This window comes from Pseudophryne corroboree, chromosome 9, assembly GCF_028390025.1.
Source record: "Pseudophryne corroboree isolate aPseCor3 chromosome 9, aPseCor3.hap2, whole genome shotgun sequence".
Lineage (NCBI taxonomy): Eukaryota > Metazoa > Chordata > Amphibia > Anura > Myobatrachidae > Pseudophryne > Pseudophryne corroboree.
This window is the reverse complement of record NC_086452.1, coordinates 230255694-230272154: the sequence shown is the minus strand read 5'-3', so window position 1 is coordinate 230272154 and position 16461 is coordinate 230255694. Positions and strand designations below refer to the sequence as shown.

The 16461-nt window shown below is 42.9% G+C and overlaps 1 protein-coding gene across 4 annotated transcripts in view; it reads right to left on the bottom strand.

Annotated features, from left to right (window-relative positions):
* Positions 1–6384: 6384 nt before the first annotated feature.
* LOC134957920 (uncharacterized) overlaps positions 6385–16461 on the bottom strand; it is a 151155-nt gene continuing 141078 nt past the window's right edge. For all 4 annotated transcript variants that reach the window (XM_063940161.1, XM_063940163.1, XM_063940162.1 and 1 more), the window contains 3 exons: positions 15927–16214; positions 14899–15123; positions 6385–6645 (listed from right to left, as the gene is read on the bottom strand). In XM_063940161.1, coding sequence (XP_063796231.1) covers positions 6620–6645; positions 14899–15123; positions 15927–16214 — 539 coding nt within the window. In that variant the 3' untranslated portion in view covers positions 6385–6619. The remainder of the gene's footprint in view (positions 6646–14898; positions 15124–15926; positions 16215–16461) is intronic.

The window sequence follows — 16461 nt, the reverse complement described above, 5'->3', positions numbered from 1 at the left end:
GATCCCTATTGTTGAACCTGAGTGGTTAATTTCTATCAAAGGAATGATCTCTCAGATCTATACTAGTTACTGAGACTGAAACTCAGGTGTTGAAGAAGTCTATGGCAGTTTGGTCAGGCTCTGTCTCTATTCCTGCAAAATCCCCTAGCATGTTCTCACTGAAACGTGCACTTGCACAAATTATGCAAGATGACACGGATACCGATTCTGATACTGCAGACGATGATGGGGATGTACTGAGGGGGGCGGCATCCCTTGCTAAGGGGGTGCAGCTCATGATTGAGGCCATTAGAGATGTGTTAAACATTAATGACACCACACCTGAGCAGGTGGAGGAGGCTTACTTCACTGACAATAAGAAAGCCTCGCTAACCTTCCCTGCGTCTAAAGAATTAAACGCTATATTTGAAAAATTCTGGGAAAACCCGGAGAAAAAATTCCAGATCCCAAAAAGGGTTCTGGTTGCTTTTCCCTTCCCTGAGGAAGATAGGAAAAAATGGGAAAACACACCCATTGTTGACGCATCTGTCTCCAGACTGTCTAAAAAGGTGGTAGGATCAGTGTATCGCCTTTGGCGCAGGAGAAAAAAAAACTTATGTCAGTGATAAACACAAAAATCCATATGTGAATTACTTTCCTAGATGTTTCTCTATAATGCAACTATGGACAAACGGAGTGGTGGTGTTCTGCGTACCCCCACTCACGTTGTTCAGGGATGAGTTGTACACATAAAGGTTTCTTTGACCTCCTCAATGGCAACAGTATTCAATCAACCAAATATTATAGGATAATCCAAGAACTGGGTATCGTACCCAAACTCACACAATGATGGAGATGTAGACTCTTATCAAGGTTTCTTTCACTGTTGTCCAGACTGATTTCAGATGTACGTCAACATCACATAATCGTCTCATATGTCAAACAGAAATTGAAAAAGACAACCAATGTGTAGTATTATCTATGACTCAATTCCTGTATAGAAATCAATGTCATTAGTACATTCGTATCTCACTCACACAAAGGTTCAGTCTGATGTGTATATATAATGGTATCTTTATATAGTGATGCCCATGTATCAACAGCCAAAATCGTCTTTAAAGAGTAATTGCGTACCCCTGACTCACACAATCATCGATTGGATAACTCCTGTAAAGGTATCTTTAAAGCACCAAAAAAAATGTTGTGGGCGTACCTCAACTCACAGGTAAGTAGATAGAATGAATCGCATCATAGTTTCTTTATTGAATTGAATTCCCATGTAGCCACCGATCGCAGACCATATACCAGGAATCTTGATCTCCAAAAGGTTAACAATATTTATTCATTCACAAATGGTCATTCTTGTTAAAAAAAAAATGTCCACAATAAAAACAGACCATAAATCCGAAAACAACCCAGATATCCACAAAATTTCCAAAAATGCCAAAAATCTTACGATGTCAATAAAATGATGAAGAAAATCTAAAAAAAATCTCAATAGAAAAATAAAAAAATAACATGTCTTGACAAAGGTCCAAGGACCGAAACGCGTCGACAGACCGCTGTGTGAGTAGCCTTTAATCTTTTTGAATGATAACTGTATATGAACATTTTTTTTCGGTCCTTGGACCTTTCCTTCCTTCTGCTACTCCTTCTACGAAGAAACCATTTTCTTCAGCTGTGCCGCAGTCCTTTCGGACCGCTAAAACAAAACAGTCCAGGCCTTTTACCACTTTCTTTATAGGTGATCGGGCAAAATCCAAAAATCCTGCACCCGCAGGCTCCCAGGACCAGAGACCTGCTTCTGGTTCCTCAAAATCCTCAGCATGACGGTGGACCTCAAAGCCTGGAGGAAGGGCTGGTGGGTGCGAGACTCAGACGTTTCAGGCACGTCTGGGTGTCTTCCGGCCTGGATCCCTGGGTACAGGATATTGTGTCCCAGGGGTACAGACTGGAGTTTCAAGAACTCCCGCCTCACCGATTCTTCAAATCAACCTTGCCAGCTTTGCTGACAGACAGGGCTATCCTACAGGAAGCCATCCTAAAATTGGAAAAGTCACAGGTCATTGTCCCAGCTCCACCTCATATGCAAAACAAGGGTTATTATTCAAACCTTTTCGTGGTACTGAAACCGGATGGTTCGGTCAGACCAATTTTGAACTTGAAATCGTTGAACCCTTACCTGAGGGTGTTCAAATTCAAAATGGAGTCTCTCAGAGCAGTGATTTCAGGTCTGGAGGAGGGAGAGTTTCCTGGATATCAAGGATGCGTACCTCCACATTCCGATTTGGCCACCTCACCAGGCTTATCTCAGATTTGCACTGTTAGACAGTCACTATCAATTCCAAACACTGCCGTTCGGCCTCTCCACAGCACCGAGGGTGTTCACCAAGTTGATGGCAGAGATGATGGTTCTCCTCCGCAGACAGGGGGTGAACATCATCCCATATCTGGACGATCTGCTGATAAAGGCATCGTCCAGGAAGAAGTTGTTGCAGTCCATTGTTCTCACGACTAATCTGCTCAGGGAACACAGTTTGATCCTGAATCTTCCAAAATCACATATGGAGCCGACCAGGAGGTTGTCTTTTCTGAGAATGATCCTCGACATGGAAGTGCAGAGGGTGTTTATCCCGGAGGAGAAAGCGTTGGTGATACAAACAATGGTCCGGGATGTCCTGAAGCAAGCCCGGGTTTCGGTTCATCGGTGCATTCGCCTTCTGGGGAAGATGGTGGCCTCTTACGAGGCTCTACTGTACGGAAGGTTTCATGCTCGACCCTTCCAACAGGATCTCCTGGACAAGTGGTCGGGATCTCATCTACACATGCACCAGAGAATACGTCTGTCGCTGAAAGCCAGGATTTCACTCCTCTGGTGGCTGCAATTACCTCACCTTCTGGAGGGCCGCAGGTTCGGGATTCAGGACTGGATCCTTCTAACCACGGATGCAAGTCTCCGGGCCTGGGGCGCAGTCACTCAGGGGGAAACCTTCCAAGGAAGGTGGTCAAGCCTGGAATCCAGCCTTCCAATAAACATTCTGGAACTAAGAGCCGTCTACAACGGTCTTCTCCAAGTGGCCCATCTTCTGCGAGATCAAGCCATTCAAGTGCAGTCGGACAATGTAGCAACGGAGGCTTACATAAACCGACAGGGCAGAACGAAGAGCAGAGCTGCAATGTCAGAGGTAACAAGATTCCTCCTCTGGGCAGAAAAACACTCGTTGGCACTGTCAGCAATCTTCATTCCAGGAGTAGCCAACTGGGAAGCGGACTTCCTCAGCAGACACGATCTCCATCCAGGAGAGTGGGGACTCCATCTGGAGGTAATAGATCTTTGGGGTGTACCTCAAATAGACATGATGGCCTCTCGTCTCAACAAGAAGCTTCGGCGGTATTGTTCCAGGTTGAGGGACCCGCAAGCCGTGGCGGTGGGCGCCCCCTAATGACTCCGTGGGTGTTCCAGTTGGTGTACGTGTTTCCTCCACTTCCACTCATTCCAAGAGTTCTAAAACTCATAAGGAGAACAAGAGTTCAGGCAATCCCCATTGCTCCAGACTGGCCAAGAAAGGCTTGGTACGCGGGTCTTCTGGATCTACTGTTAGAAGAGCCGAGGCCTCTTCCTCTTCGGGAGGACCTACTGCAGTAGGGGCCGTTTGCTTATCAAGACTTACCGCGGCTACGTTTGACAGCATAGAGTTTGAACACCAGATCTTAGCTCAGAAGGGCATTCCGAACAAGGTTATTCCTACCCTGATACAGGCTAGGAAAGGAGTAACGTCTAAACATTACCATCCTATTTGGAAAAAATATGTATTTGGTGTGATCCAAGAAGTTTCCTATGATGGAGTTTCAACTGGGACGGTTTCTCCTCTTCCTGCAAGCACGTGTGGATATGGGCCTGAGGTTGGGATCCTTAAAGGTCCAGATTTCGTCCCTATCCATTTTCTTCCAGAAACAGTTGGCCTCCCTCCCTGAGGTTCAGACTTTTCTGAAAGGGGTTCTGCACATCCAGCCTCCCTTTGTGCCGCCTACGGCGCCCTGGGATCTTAATGTGGTGTTACAGTTCCTCCAATCGGATTGGTTCGAACCTCTACCGGAGGTTAAGGTCAAATTTCTCACGTGGAAGGCTGTCACTTTGTTGGCCTTAGCTTCTGCTAGACGTGTGTCGGAGTTGGGGGCTTTGTCTTGTAAGAGCCCCTACTTGATCTTCCATGAAGATAGAGCTGAGCTCTGGACACGTCAGCAGTTCCTTCCGAGGTTGTGTCGGCATTTCATATCAACCAACCTATTGTGGTGCCAGTTACTACTGACTCCTCAATTTCATCAAAGTCCTTGGATGTTGTAAGGGCTCTGAAAATCTATGTGAAGAGGACTGGTCGTCACAGAAAATCGGACTGTTTGTCCTGTATGATCCCAATAAACTTGGGTGTCCTGCTTCTAAGCAGACGATCTCTCGCAGGTTCACTATCCAGCATGCGTATTCTACGGCAAGATTGCCGTGTCCTATGTCTGTTAAGCCCCACTCTACTGGTAAGGTGGGTTCTGCCCGGGTGTCTCGGCTTTACAGCTTTGCCGAGCGGCTGCTTGGTCTAGGTTGAACACGTTTGCAAAGTTCTACACGTTCGATACTTTGGCCGCTGAGGACCTGAAGTTTGGTCAATTAGTTCTGCAGGAGCCTCCACGCTCTCCGTCCCATTTTGGGAGCTTTGGTACATCCCCATGGTACTAATCTGGACCCCAGCATCCCCATGGTACATCCCCATGGTACTAATCTGGACCCCAGCATCCTCTAGGACGTAAGAGAAAATAGGATTTTAATTACCTACCGGTAAATCCTTTTCTCGTAGTCCATAGAGGATGCTGGGCGCCCGCCCAGCGCTTCGTGATCCTGCAGTGGTTACTTAGTTCAGTACTGCTTAGTTCTTGGTTTAGTACTGTTTTATTACTTGGTTAAGTAATATTGTTCAGCCGTTGCTGATGTTTCAAGCTGGTTAGCTTGGTTTGCCTTGTATGTGTGAGCTGGTGTGAATCTCGCCACTGTCTGTGTAAAATCCTTCTCTCGGAGTTGTCCGTCTCCTCGGGCACAGTTTCTAGACTGAGTCTGGTAGGAGGGGCATAGAGGGAGGAGCCAGCCCACACTCTCAAACTCTTAAAGTGCCAGTGGCTCTTAGTGGACCCGTCTATACCCCATGGTACTAATGTGGACCCCAGCATCCTTTACGGACTACGAGAAAAGGATCTACCGGTAGGCAATTAAAATCCTATTATATATGTTATAAATATCTTCTGTGTATTATTTTAATCATTATGACAGGGAAAGCACTGCCTCACCTGACTGCACTTCCCTGAAAAAAAAATAAAATAAAAAAAATAAAAATAAAAATATATATATATATATATATAAAAATACTTATTTTGTTGTTATAATGCATGTTTTTAGTCGTCGTAACACGATATTACACTACTGCAGGAAACCGATTGTGTAATACCGTACAACTAAAATGTGAATGCAGTAGGAGGTGTCTGTATAAAATAGATGCCTCCTGCATGCACCTGTGATCCGAGGGCTGCATCTGAATAAGCAGCTTAAAATCACCATCGCGACACAGTCCCTTGGCTCAATGAGCTGTGTACCTGGTGGCTGTCTGGGCTATTAAAATGAAAGTTACAATGTTTCCGATGTTCCAATGGTGCTAGCCGATGTTCTGATGTTTGTGGGGGAAACTTTTTTTTTTACAAATATAAAAATTATTATTATTTTTTTTTTTACTAAAATCATTTTGGATACGTTGCAATACATGTTCTTCACCTAATTCGCTCATTAAAAAAAAAAAAAAAGACAAATTCTGAGTGGTTTTTGAGAAAGAGAATTGTCAGTTAAGTGTTCTGCCTTGGTGAACACTTAACTGACAATTAAGTGGTTGTTTGTCTGCAGTATGTTTAGAGTAGACTGTCGGTCACTGCAGTTTTCAATGTGTTAATGAGATGTCACTTATGTAGACTGACCATATTATCCCTTTAACCTGGGACACTCATGAATTACACAGGTTCTGTGTCTGTTTAAAAACCAGGTGAAATGCAGGCTTGTAGTCAGCCAGCCACAGAACCTGTGTAATTCATGAATGTCCCAGGTTAAAGGGAGAATATGGTCAGCCTAATCTTATGGCAGCTAGAGTAGATCTGGGATACAGGGAACAGAGTTGAGTGTTTTGCATTTTTACAGTTACATCAATCTGTCTGAATTCCATACAACTATACATTATGAATTGGCTTTTTTTATTGGTAGGGGCAGTCTTCCAGTCCAGGCTAATCTTAAAACAGAAGTGCATTGTGTAATGATGAGAGTTTATGACAAAATAATACAACATTATTTTAAGCTTTAAACACAGATAGATCTACCAAATGGCCAGAGCATAACATTTATTAAACAATAGTACATTTGAGTCATCAGGGTAAACAGTTAAGAATGGAAAATAAAAAATATCAAAGTAATGTTTCCATCGTTGTTTATGACCGAAAGCAGTTTCATCAAATCCTTTATTGTGAATATGACAATGCCATGAATTTGCCAGCTTATGAATAAGTATTATCAGCAGAATATACAGGTCGGCAGCAGCAACTGTTTTACAAGGCTCGTGCATTATGGTGAGCTTATGCTGTTATATCCTGTAAAAACAAATACATACTGTACATAAATAAATATTACTACATGTAATGACAATGACAATTTTTATTATGTTTTGTTGGAATGACATTAATGTCATTTGAAAAAAAAATATTCTTTCTGCTAGAGTAATTCTGTTCTTATTCAAGCATTGTCATGTTAAATGTAGCACCAGGTATGATTATGCTATTGCACAGTTCTAAACATTGTCAGTAATGGGGGGAATATCAAGTCCCTTTCACATCTCCAAAGCCGGATGCCAACCAGGAATTGGAAATGGGTCCTTCCCGAGTGGGATCCGGCATTGAAGCCTAAGCGCTGGCTTCCCGACCCGGTTGCCATAGCGGCGGATGGCGGAGTCGGCAGTGGTGGCGGTGCTGGGAGATGAGCTCATCTCCCCGTCTCCTCTCCCTATGTAGTAAATAGGTCCCGTGCTACTGCCCCCCCCCCCCTCCCATCCATATGTACTGTATTGAGCCTGTGTTATCCCTATTCTGCTGTTTACAGGCAAACCACTCATCATACTGTAATATCTGTACTGTCTGTGGTCCCACAGAAACCCCCATGGGCTACTTACCTAAAAGTTGTTTCTTTGTTTTCTCTCGTAGTTGGCAGGTCTCCTCTTACAGGCGGCAGCAGCATTACATCGACACTGCTTACAGGCGGCAGCAGCATTACATCGACACTGCTGGGTGCAGACATGTAGTCAGGTGCTGCTTGCTACTAGAGAGCCAGGATGAAGGGGATAAAGGAGGTGCATCAGGGCTATGAGGAGCGGTCATGGGGACGCCTATCCGGAGCCATAGTTACATCTGCCTCCTATGTACCTTCACATGACATGTTACAGCACGGAGGAAGCGCTCAGACACTATGTGGTACAGCCTGATGGTGGCAGCTGCACCTAATTAGATCCGCAGCAGCAGCCAGCACAGTGTAAAAGGAGGAGGCCACATACAGCGACATCCTGCAGTATTTTGTAGATCAATTCAGTGGCACCCTCCAGGGGTCGGTGCCCCTGGGCAGCCACCTAAAGCTGACAAATGGTAATGCCAACCCTGGGTACACAATACCACAAATTCAGTACTCTTGATTACAACCCTTACCCATGTATTGGCTGTGCAGCCTATTGCTGCACTTCATTGCCCTTTCCTAAAATACAAGTAGGACTTGTCTTTCTCCTTTAGCTGTAAACTGCAGATGACAAGTACCCCGCCTCCCGCCACAAATAAAAAAAAGTACCTGCTCCCTACCAGTATTGATAAGGTGTGAGGACACCCAAGGAGTTAGGAAGTGGGATTTAAAGTGGTGATCTTGCAAAACGTAAAAAAAAAAAAAAATTGCTGACAAATCTGCGCTTTAGCCAAATCAGACCCTGTTATATTCCCCCCAACTGTACGGGTAGCAGATGGGTGTACCACAAAGAGGAGTGCTACTCTGCAATAGTGCAATAGGTGCGAATATATATACTCCACTATATCAATTTGTCTTGACCTGTATTAATAGTCTGCTGTGCAAATGTTTATTAAGCTTTGGTCGGATGTATCTGTTCATCTATGTGCCGGTTTCTATCTGTACGCACATAGCACAATGTTCCTTTCTGTGTCTTTGTGTTTAAGTTGTTTCTATGGTGATGGGCACTGGCCGATTACGTCACCACATAGCGCCGACGAGCCTGGCGGGTGCCTGAGTTCCGGAAGCGCGTGGTGAGCGACGCACACGCTGGGTATTTAGGTGAGTACATTTTGTTTGCTGTATATGACCTGATGAAAAAGCTATATTAAATTGCTTTGAAACGTTGTCCATACCGAGGACCCTTTTGCCTATTTGTGACAGTCGCTTGGAGTGCCGCACCAACCCGCTGTATGTATTCATTCCATGTGAGGGCACCCAGCGCTTTATTATCTTAATGGGAGAGCCGGACCTGCCTGCTGTATATGTATGAGACTACACACTGCCTCGTAAGTGTATTCTTTGTCTAGGCTCCCCATCATTCAAATGCACTTTTATTATACCATATTCAGTGTCTGCCTTTCTTATCATTGAAATATATGAGAACTTGTTGCTATTATTATTTTTTTACATTTTTGCACATTAGCACTTTGGGCTGCACTTCATTTGCACTTTGGACTCTGTGATTTGTGCATGTTGCATACATTGGATCCGACACACCCGGCATGGCTTGTGGATACTAGCATATAGGAAAAGATTTGCAAAGATCTTTCCAGTCCTCAAGTTTTTCACTTTTTGCCTCTATTTGTTTCAGGCTGGTATAGCCATATAGTGCATTATAAGCACTTGGTGATTATTATGGCTAATGAAATCAGTGATACCAGCAGCCAAGGGGTGTCGTTTGCTCAATACCCCATTGGGGAATTACATGGCTATTCAGAAGCTGAAGCAGATGCCATTTTATATTCTGCTAAATTGTGTGAACAACAAGAATCCTTATCTTTGGAGGACCTCTATTACGACCTTTTAAAAATTAAAAAGAAAGAGATGGACTATTTCTATCATTGTCTCTCGCTATCAGAATATTATAGATCAAAGAAGATACCACGTGGGTTGAGAGTGCGCAACTCCCCCACAATTGGACGTAATGACCCCTCGTTTTGCCGTAAGTGGGTCGGTATCTTAAATCGTTGTTCCATGGACCTTATGTTACTCATTATTGAGAAATCCACTATGGAAATGAATACATACAAAGCGAAAGCAACAGAATTTGAATTAAAACACAAAGCCAATTTAGAGGCGGATACTACGGTTGATTGGTTCACTAAACTCAACGATCAATTACAGCTACATAAACGAGACCTGATTAAATTTAAAGCAACTAAAAGACAAAAAGTCGATATGGACTATGAACAACACAATGTTTACAAATGGACTGATGGCAATGCTAAACGTGAAAACAGACGCCCATTTTTTCGACGCAGGACTCATCGCACTCGTGATTTAGAATCCTCACATGAACACACGTCAACCACCAGTGATTCTGATAATGTTGCCCAGACATCACGACATACCCACCCTTTAGGGGTAGCCATCAGGGCCAAGAGCCCAGGCGCAAGAGGCAACGTCATCACACAAGACGTGGGCACCAATGGACGAGGAAGGGGCAGAGTGGGACGACCGCCCAAGAACGCGAAAACAACTTAGTAATCAACTTGTCTAGCTACGAATTAAGTGATGTAGAACTGTCTATCCTCTCACGTGGATTATCGTTTATACCAACTTGCCGACAAGATCCTCTGCAGTGGAAGGTCGACAAATACCGCCTACACCGACAATTGAAATTACGGGAACATTTTACTAGACACCCTGCTATATCGGATGAGCCTTCAGATATCCCCCCCAAACTTAAGAACTTTATGCCTAAATCTACTTTTGAACCCCAATCGCATAATGCATCTGTCCGGACATTCATGCGACTCTTAGAGTCTGAGACTGATAGATGTATTTCTGCTCTACCGGCAACTAGAAATAACCTCAGTAGAGCGGAACAAACAGCTTTAGATTGTCTGTCATCTTGCCGTGATATTGTATTTAGACCGGCAGATAAAGGGGGTGCCCTTGTACTACAGGATTTGTCTGATTACAAAGAGGAAATCTATAACCAACTTGCAGATCCATGTATATACAAGTGTTTAAAGATTGATCCCACTATGCTATTTAAGAATGAGTTGAGTAGTAGATTGGATGAGGCGGTTGGAGCAGGGATTATATCTAGTGATCTCCGTAACGCATTACTTCCCAAATTTCCTGTTATGCCACTTCTCTATACTACCCCAAAAATTCATAAGTCTTTAGAAAAACCTCCGGGTAGGCCAATTATATCGGCCATTAAATCCCTGTTCCAACCGATTGCTCTATTCCTTGACTCAGTATTCCAGCCGTGTATTCAATCGCATCCTCGCTTCTTGCTTGACACTAATATGCTGCTACGTAAATTACAGACGCTGAATAGATTTGAGGGTGAGGTAATCCTGTGCAGTATTGACGTCCAGAGTCTGTACACCATCATTCCCCATGATAGTGGGATGCAGGCGGTACAAGGTTTCTTGCGGAATCACTCTGAGTATAAAGGCCCCGAACTTCAATTTTGTCTGGACATGCTGTACATGATTTTAACAAAAAACTTTTTTTCTTTTGATGGCAAAATCTATTTACAGCAAACTGGGTGTGCGATGGGGTCCCCTGTGGCCCCATCGTACTCGAACATCTTCATGTTCCAAGTTGAACAGGAGGTGTTCTTCGATGACCCTGCGATAGCTGCTGATATCATCAGTTATTATCGCTACATAGATGATTTACTCATCATATGGAAGGGCAGTCCTGAACGGCTAAAACAGATCATCGACACCCATAATGATAGGAACCACCCGGTGAAATTTACTTATACCATGAGTGAACAATCAATACACTATCTTGATGTTAACATATCCATCAGTGATGGCTATGTTTACACATCATTATTCAGTAAACCTACCGATAGAAATAACCTTCTGCATTTTGCCAGCTTTCACCCTCCATCATTGAAACGGGGTTTGCCCTACTCCCAACTACTGTGAATTCGGCGGATCACATCTGATCCTGAGTTAGCTGAGGTACAAATGTCTACTATGATTGACAAATTCCGTTGTAGAGGTTATCCTATGCAGTTACTTCAACAAGCTAAATTGAAAGTTATGGCATTAGATCGAGTTCAACTATTACAACAGGAATCTAGATGTCCCAAAGCTAAGAAAATCATCCCATGGGTAGGCCAATTTAGCCCCGCTAGTAGAGAAATTAATCAGGTGTCTAAGACACTCTGGAATATTGTGCAATCGGATCCCGAATTAGATCTGCATGATACACGCCTCATGTCCTGCTATACTCGGCGGCGTAACATAAGGGATATTTTGGTTAAATCGGATATCACACCTAAACCCCATACTAACATGTATTCTAACCCACGCGGATGTATCCGCTGTACTTGTGTCACCTGCCAGTTTATGATTGGTGGTAGGACCTTTCAGCATCCCCTCACTGGCCGCTCTTTGACTATTAATTTCACCTTGACATGCTCTTCGAAATTCGTTGTCTACCAGCTTTTGTGCCCCTGTGGGCTGTCATATATTGGTAAGACCGAACGTATGTTCAAGGAACGTATGGCAGCCCACAGGTCGGCAATAAAATCTGCTATCGCAAAGGGTTCTAGTGACCACCCGGTCGCCCGTCACTTTGCGATGGCGCGGCACTCATTAACGTCACTACGCTACCGTATGATAGACCATGTCCCCCCCCTTATACGTGGGGGTGACCGGGGACATAAATTACTGGAATGTGAGGCAAGGTGGATCCATCGGTTGGGAACTCTCCATCCAAGGGGCCTTAACGAACAGTTAGGTCTGCATGCATTATTGTGAGGAATTTAACATTCTTAAAATTCCAGTTATCTACTATATGATAGCATCTAAATTCAGCTAATGACCATATATCTGTGGAATTTGTAACACCTATATAGGGTGGCAGTGACTTATGAGCAGCACTCACTTGGTAGGTAGTGCTTATTTAGCCGCTAATTGCATCTGTATTTCCTACTCCACTATATCAATTTGTCTTGACCTGTATTAATAGTCTGCTGTGCAAATGTTTATTAAGCTTTGGTCGGATGTATCTGTTCATCTATGTGCCGGTTTCTATCTGTACGCACATAGCACAATGTTCCTTTCTGTGTCTTTGTGTTCAAGTTGTTTCTATGGTGATGGGCACTGGCCGATTACGTCACCACATAGCGCCGACGAGCCTGGCGGGCGCCTGAGTTCCGGAAGCGCGTGGTGAGCGACGCACACGCTGGGTATTTAGGTGAGTACATTTTGTTTGCTGTATATGACCTGATGAAAAAGCTATATTAAATTGCTTTGAAACGTTGTCCATACCGAGGACCCTTTTGCCTATTTGTGACAGTCGCTTGGAGTGCCGCACCAACCCGCTGTATGTATGTATATATATACTGTATATTCTAGAGTAATCAAGAGTAGAAAAAAATCTCAAGAGTCTTACATACTGTAGTATCCAACTAATGTTATTCCTCTGTTACATTGTAAATACAGGTTGAGTATCCCTTATCCAAAATTCATAATCACACATTTTTGGATCCCCTGCTGAGATAATGACATATGAATTATATATTTTATCTTTAAATATATATATTTATAAATAATATACATAATATATATATAATATTTATGTCATTATCTCAGTAGGGGACCCACAAATTTGGGATTTTTAATTATGGATTCGCTTGCTGGTTGGACACAGATAGCCAACCCAACTTGCTTGTTGGACATAGATTGCAGCAATGCCCAGATACTGCCATACTTGCTGGTTAAACAAAAAGACCAGTAACAAACATGTAGCAACTGTCCACTCTCTCCACTGTTCAGTGTGTTTGCTGGTGTCTGTTACTCCCGGCAACTGCATGCCCTTTATTTTATACTATGGGAGGGATATACTCTGCCCTCCAGTCTGAGGCATCCGAAAGTCACACTGCACTGACGTTTCATATAGAAATAGTGCAATGCAACTAACTGATCATGTTACAGTGCTGGGTGGCAGGGGAATTTTATGGCATGGACAAAGAACGTCCCTGCAGGCACCTGGGGTTTGCACAGGTATAAGGGACGAACACAGGATGTCAAGGTCCCCCTTCCCCCAGTTGCACACTTTAAGCACAGGCAGTATAGGTGATGTCTGTATTATGTTGAGCAGTCTTGCAAAATACACATGTGGTATCAGGGGCGTAGCCACAAATTTCTGGGCCCTATGGCAACATTTTGAAGGGGCCCCCGTCCTAATGCTTCTAGAGAGACACTTCTCTGCAGCAGATGTTCATTTTACGCCCTATAATAGTGCCCTAGTTCATTTTCTGAACCATAGTAGAGCATTATTTAATGTTATGCCCCATAGTAGTGTCCTAGTTTCTTTTATGAATCATAGAAGTGCTTAAGTTCACCCTACTGCATGTCACATTTCAGAGCTGCCAGTACACATTATGCCGCACAGTACCCCCAATTCACATTATGATACATAGTGCTCCCCATTCATATTGTACCTCATTACAGTGCCCTGGTTCATATTATATAACATTAAAATGATTTATAGTTCATTTTATACTACACTACAATGAGCAGGTCATGGGGCATACCTAGATATATTGCAGACCCCAAGGAAAAAGTTTGAAAGGACCCCTACGTACCATCCAATGGTGAAAAATGTATAACACACATGTAACTTTGACAGGGAAGGTGGGCCCCTCTCAGCTCTGGGCCCCATAACAGCTGCACTGCCTGCACCTATGGTAGATACGCCCTTGTGTGGTATCATAAGGAGCCATCCAGTAATAACCTTACATAGTCAGTGAAAATGTCACAGTGAGGTCCAAGATTTGCAGTTAGCGGGCTTCTGCTGTCTCTGAGGTCTCACGGGCATGAAAGGGAACTTGAAAGGGTTCAGAGGCGAGCCACTAAACTGGTTAAGGGGTTAGAGGTAATGGACTATGAGGAAAGACTTAAAAGGCTTGATATGTTCTCACTGGAAAAGAGGCGATTGAGAGGGGACACTATTAATATTTATAAATACATTAAGGGACAATACAAGGATTTATCAAATGCTTTGTTTACCAAAAAAACACTACATAGGACACGAGGACACCCCCTGGGGTTAGTAGAGAAAAAATTCCATGCTCAACGGAGAAAAGGATTCTTCACAGTAAGAGCAGTAAGGATTTGGAATTCTCTGCCAGAGAAGGTAATAATGGTGGACTCAATCAGTAAGTTTAAAAATGGATTAGATAAATTCCTAGCGGAAAAAAATATCCAGGGATACAGCATTTAATTAATATTAAAAAATAAATAAATAAATAAACTGTAATATAAATTGAACTCGATGGACATTTGTCTTTTTTCAACCTCAACAACTATGTAGTAAGTAAGCATGTTTAAGGGACAGGCTGCAATCTTCTTGACTGTCTACTGGACATGACGCTGGCCATGCACCAACTGTGATGAAATTGGAGGCATGGCAGATGGGCGTGACATTGCTGTAAAGCCATGGTCCCTTTCCCCTGAGGCCATGCCCCTTTTTCGGCAGGCGCGGCTTTGCCACGCAGAAGAATCCTGCATGTTTTGTACTAAAAGTTGGGAGGTATGTAGACATGCTGCATGGTTTTTATGCATATATGTTATAGTGATGATGTTATTTTAGTAATTTACCCGAAAGGAAGGCTGGAGTGCTTTCTCCTGATGGATTAACAGCGATCACTTGAAAGGAGCTGGATGTAAAGGGGATTTGACACGACAATCCTGGCGTTGTGCATATTATGTTACTGGTCTCTATTTCCACCACTCTGTACTCCTCTGTATATGGTGTTGCCTCCCATGAAATTAATATTGATCCTTCATTTACTACTAGTGGTTTAACTTGAGGAGAGCAAGGAGCTAGAAATAAAAAATAAATAAAAAATGGTGAAATTAATGCAAACAGCTGTGCTTAAATATACTGAAAATAAAGAAGTGGAGCTTTATTTACAAAGCAGCTGCTTACCGACGGGCCGGAGGTGAAAATATAAAACAGCACTCACAGTTAGTGTAAAGCACGCACGGCTGTACACTGACTGCAAGTGCAATTTCATATTTACTGCTTCAACGGCTTCATAAATAATCCCCGAAGTGTCAATCAACAAAGAAGGACTATTTTAATCTGTAGATTGACAAAGTGCTTACAAAGCATGATACACACACTACTGAGCCTCATTTTGACTTGTTTTAAGGACATTACATCAAAGTTGGATCAGCCTGTAGTGTGTTTTTCCACTTTAATTTTGAGTGTGACTCCAAATCCAGACCTCCATGGGTTAATAAATTTGATTTCCATTGATAATTTTTGTGTGATTTTGTTGTCAGCACATTCAACTATGTAAAGAACAAAGTATTTAATAAGAATATTTCATTCATTCAGATCTAGGATGTGTTATTTTAGTGTTCCCTTTATTTTTTTGAGCAGTATATATATATATATATATATATATATATATATGTATTATATATGTATACTGTCTATATACATAATTACATTATATCTTGGTACACAACAAATGCTAAACTGCTGAGGCAATGACATGACTGATTAATATAGAAAACAGGTAATAATAGAAATTTATATATACATTAATATTACTTCTGTATGTAAGTTTTAATTAATTTTCACAAACATGACTGCATAACATGGAAGCTTTACAAACCTGTGTATCCTGCTATGGGAGTGCTTGGGATGCTGGCTCCTGCCAAGTTCTGAGCTGTGACGGTAACATTATAAGATGAGCTACAGGGCACAGGGATATAAAAGTCCATGTATGATGTCCAGTAAGAGTTCAGAGTAAATAAGGATTCTGGGTCATTTCCAATTTGTCCGTTGACTGTTGCCATGTAGTCTGTGCCACAATGGCTCCCATTCCAAGATACCTCTATTTCATGATGCTTAACACTGCTATAGTAAATTGAAGTCTCCACTTCATTTGGAGGACAAGGGACTGTGACAAAGTAACCAAAAAGAAATTTTGTAAAATATTAGTGCTCCCTAAAGAGATGCATTTGTCACAAAGTTGAAAACAACGTCTTAATTATCACCGCCCCCAAATTATGAGCTCCAGTGTAAAAGTGACCAGTGACCAGGGACCCCCCCCCCCCCCGGATGATGATGATGATACATGGCCTACCATTATAGACAGAGGGACCGATTCAGACCTGGTTGCTGCTGTGCGTTTTCGCACAGCGGGT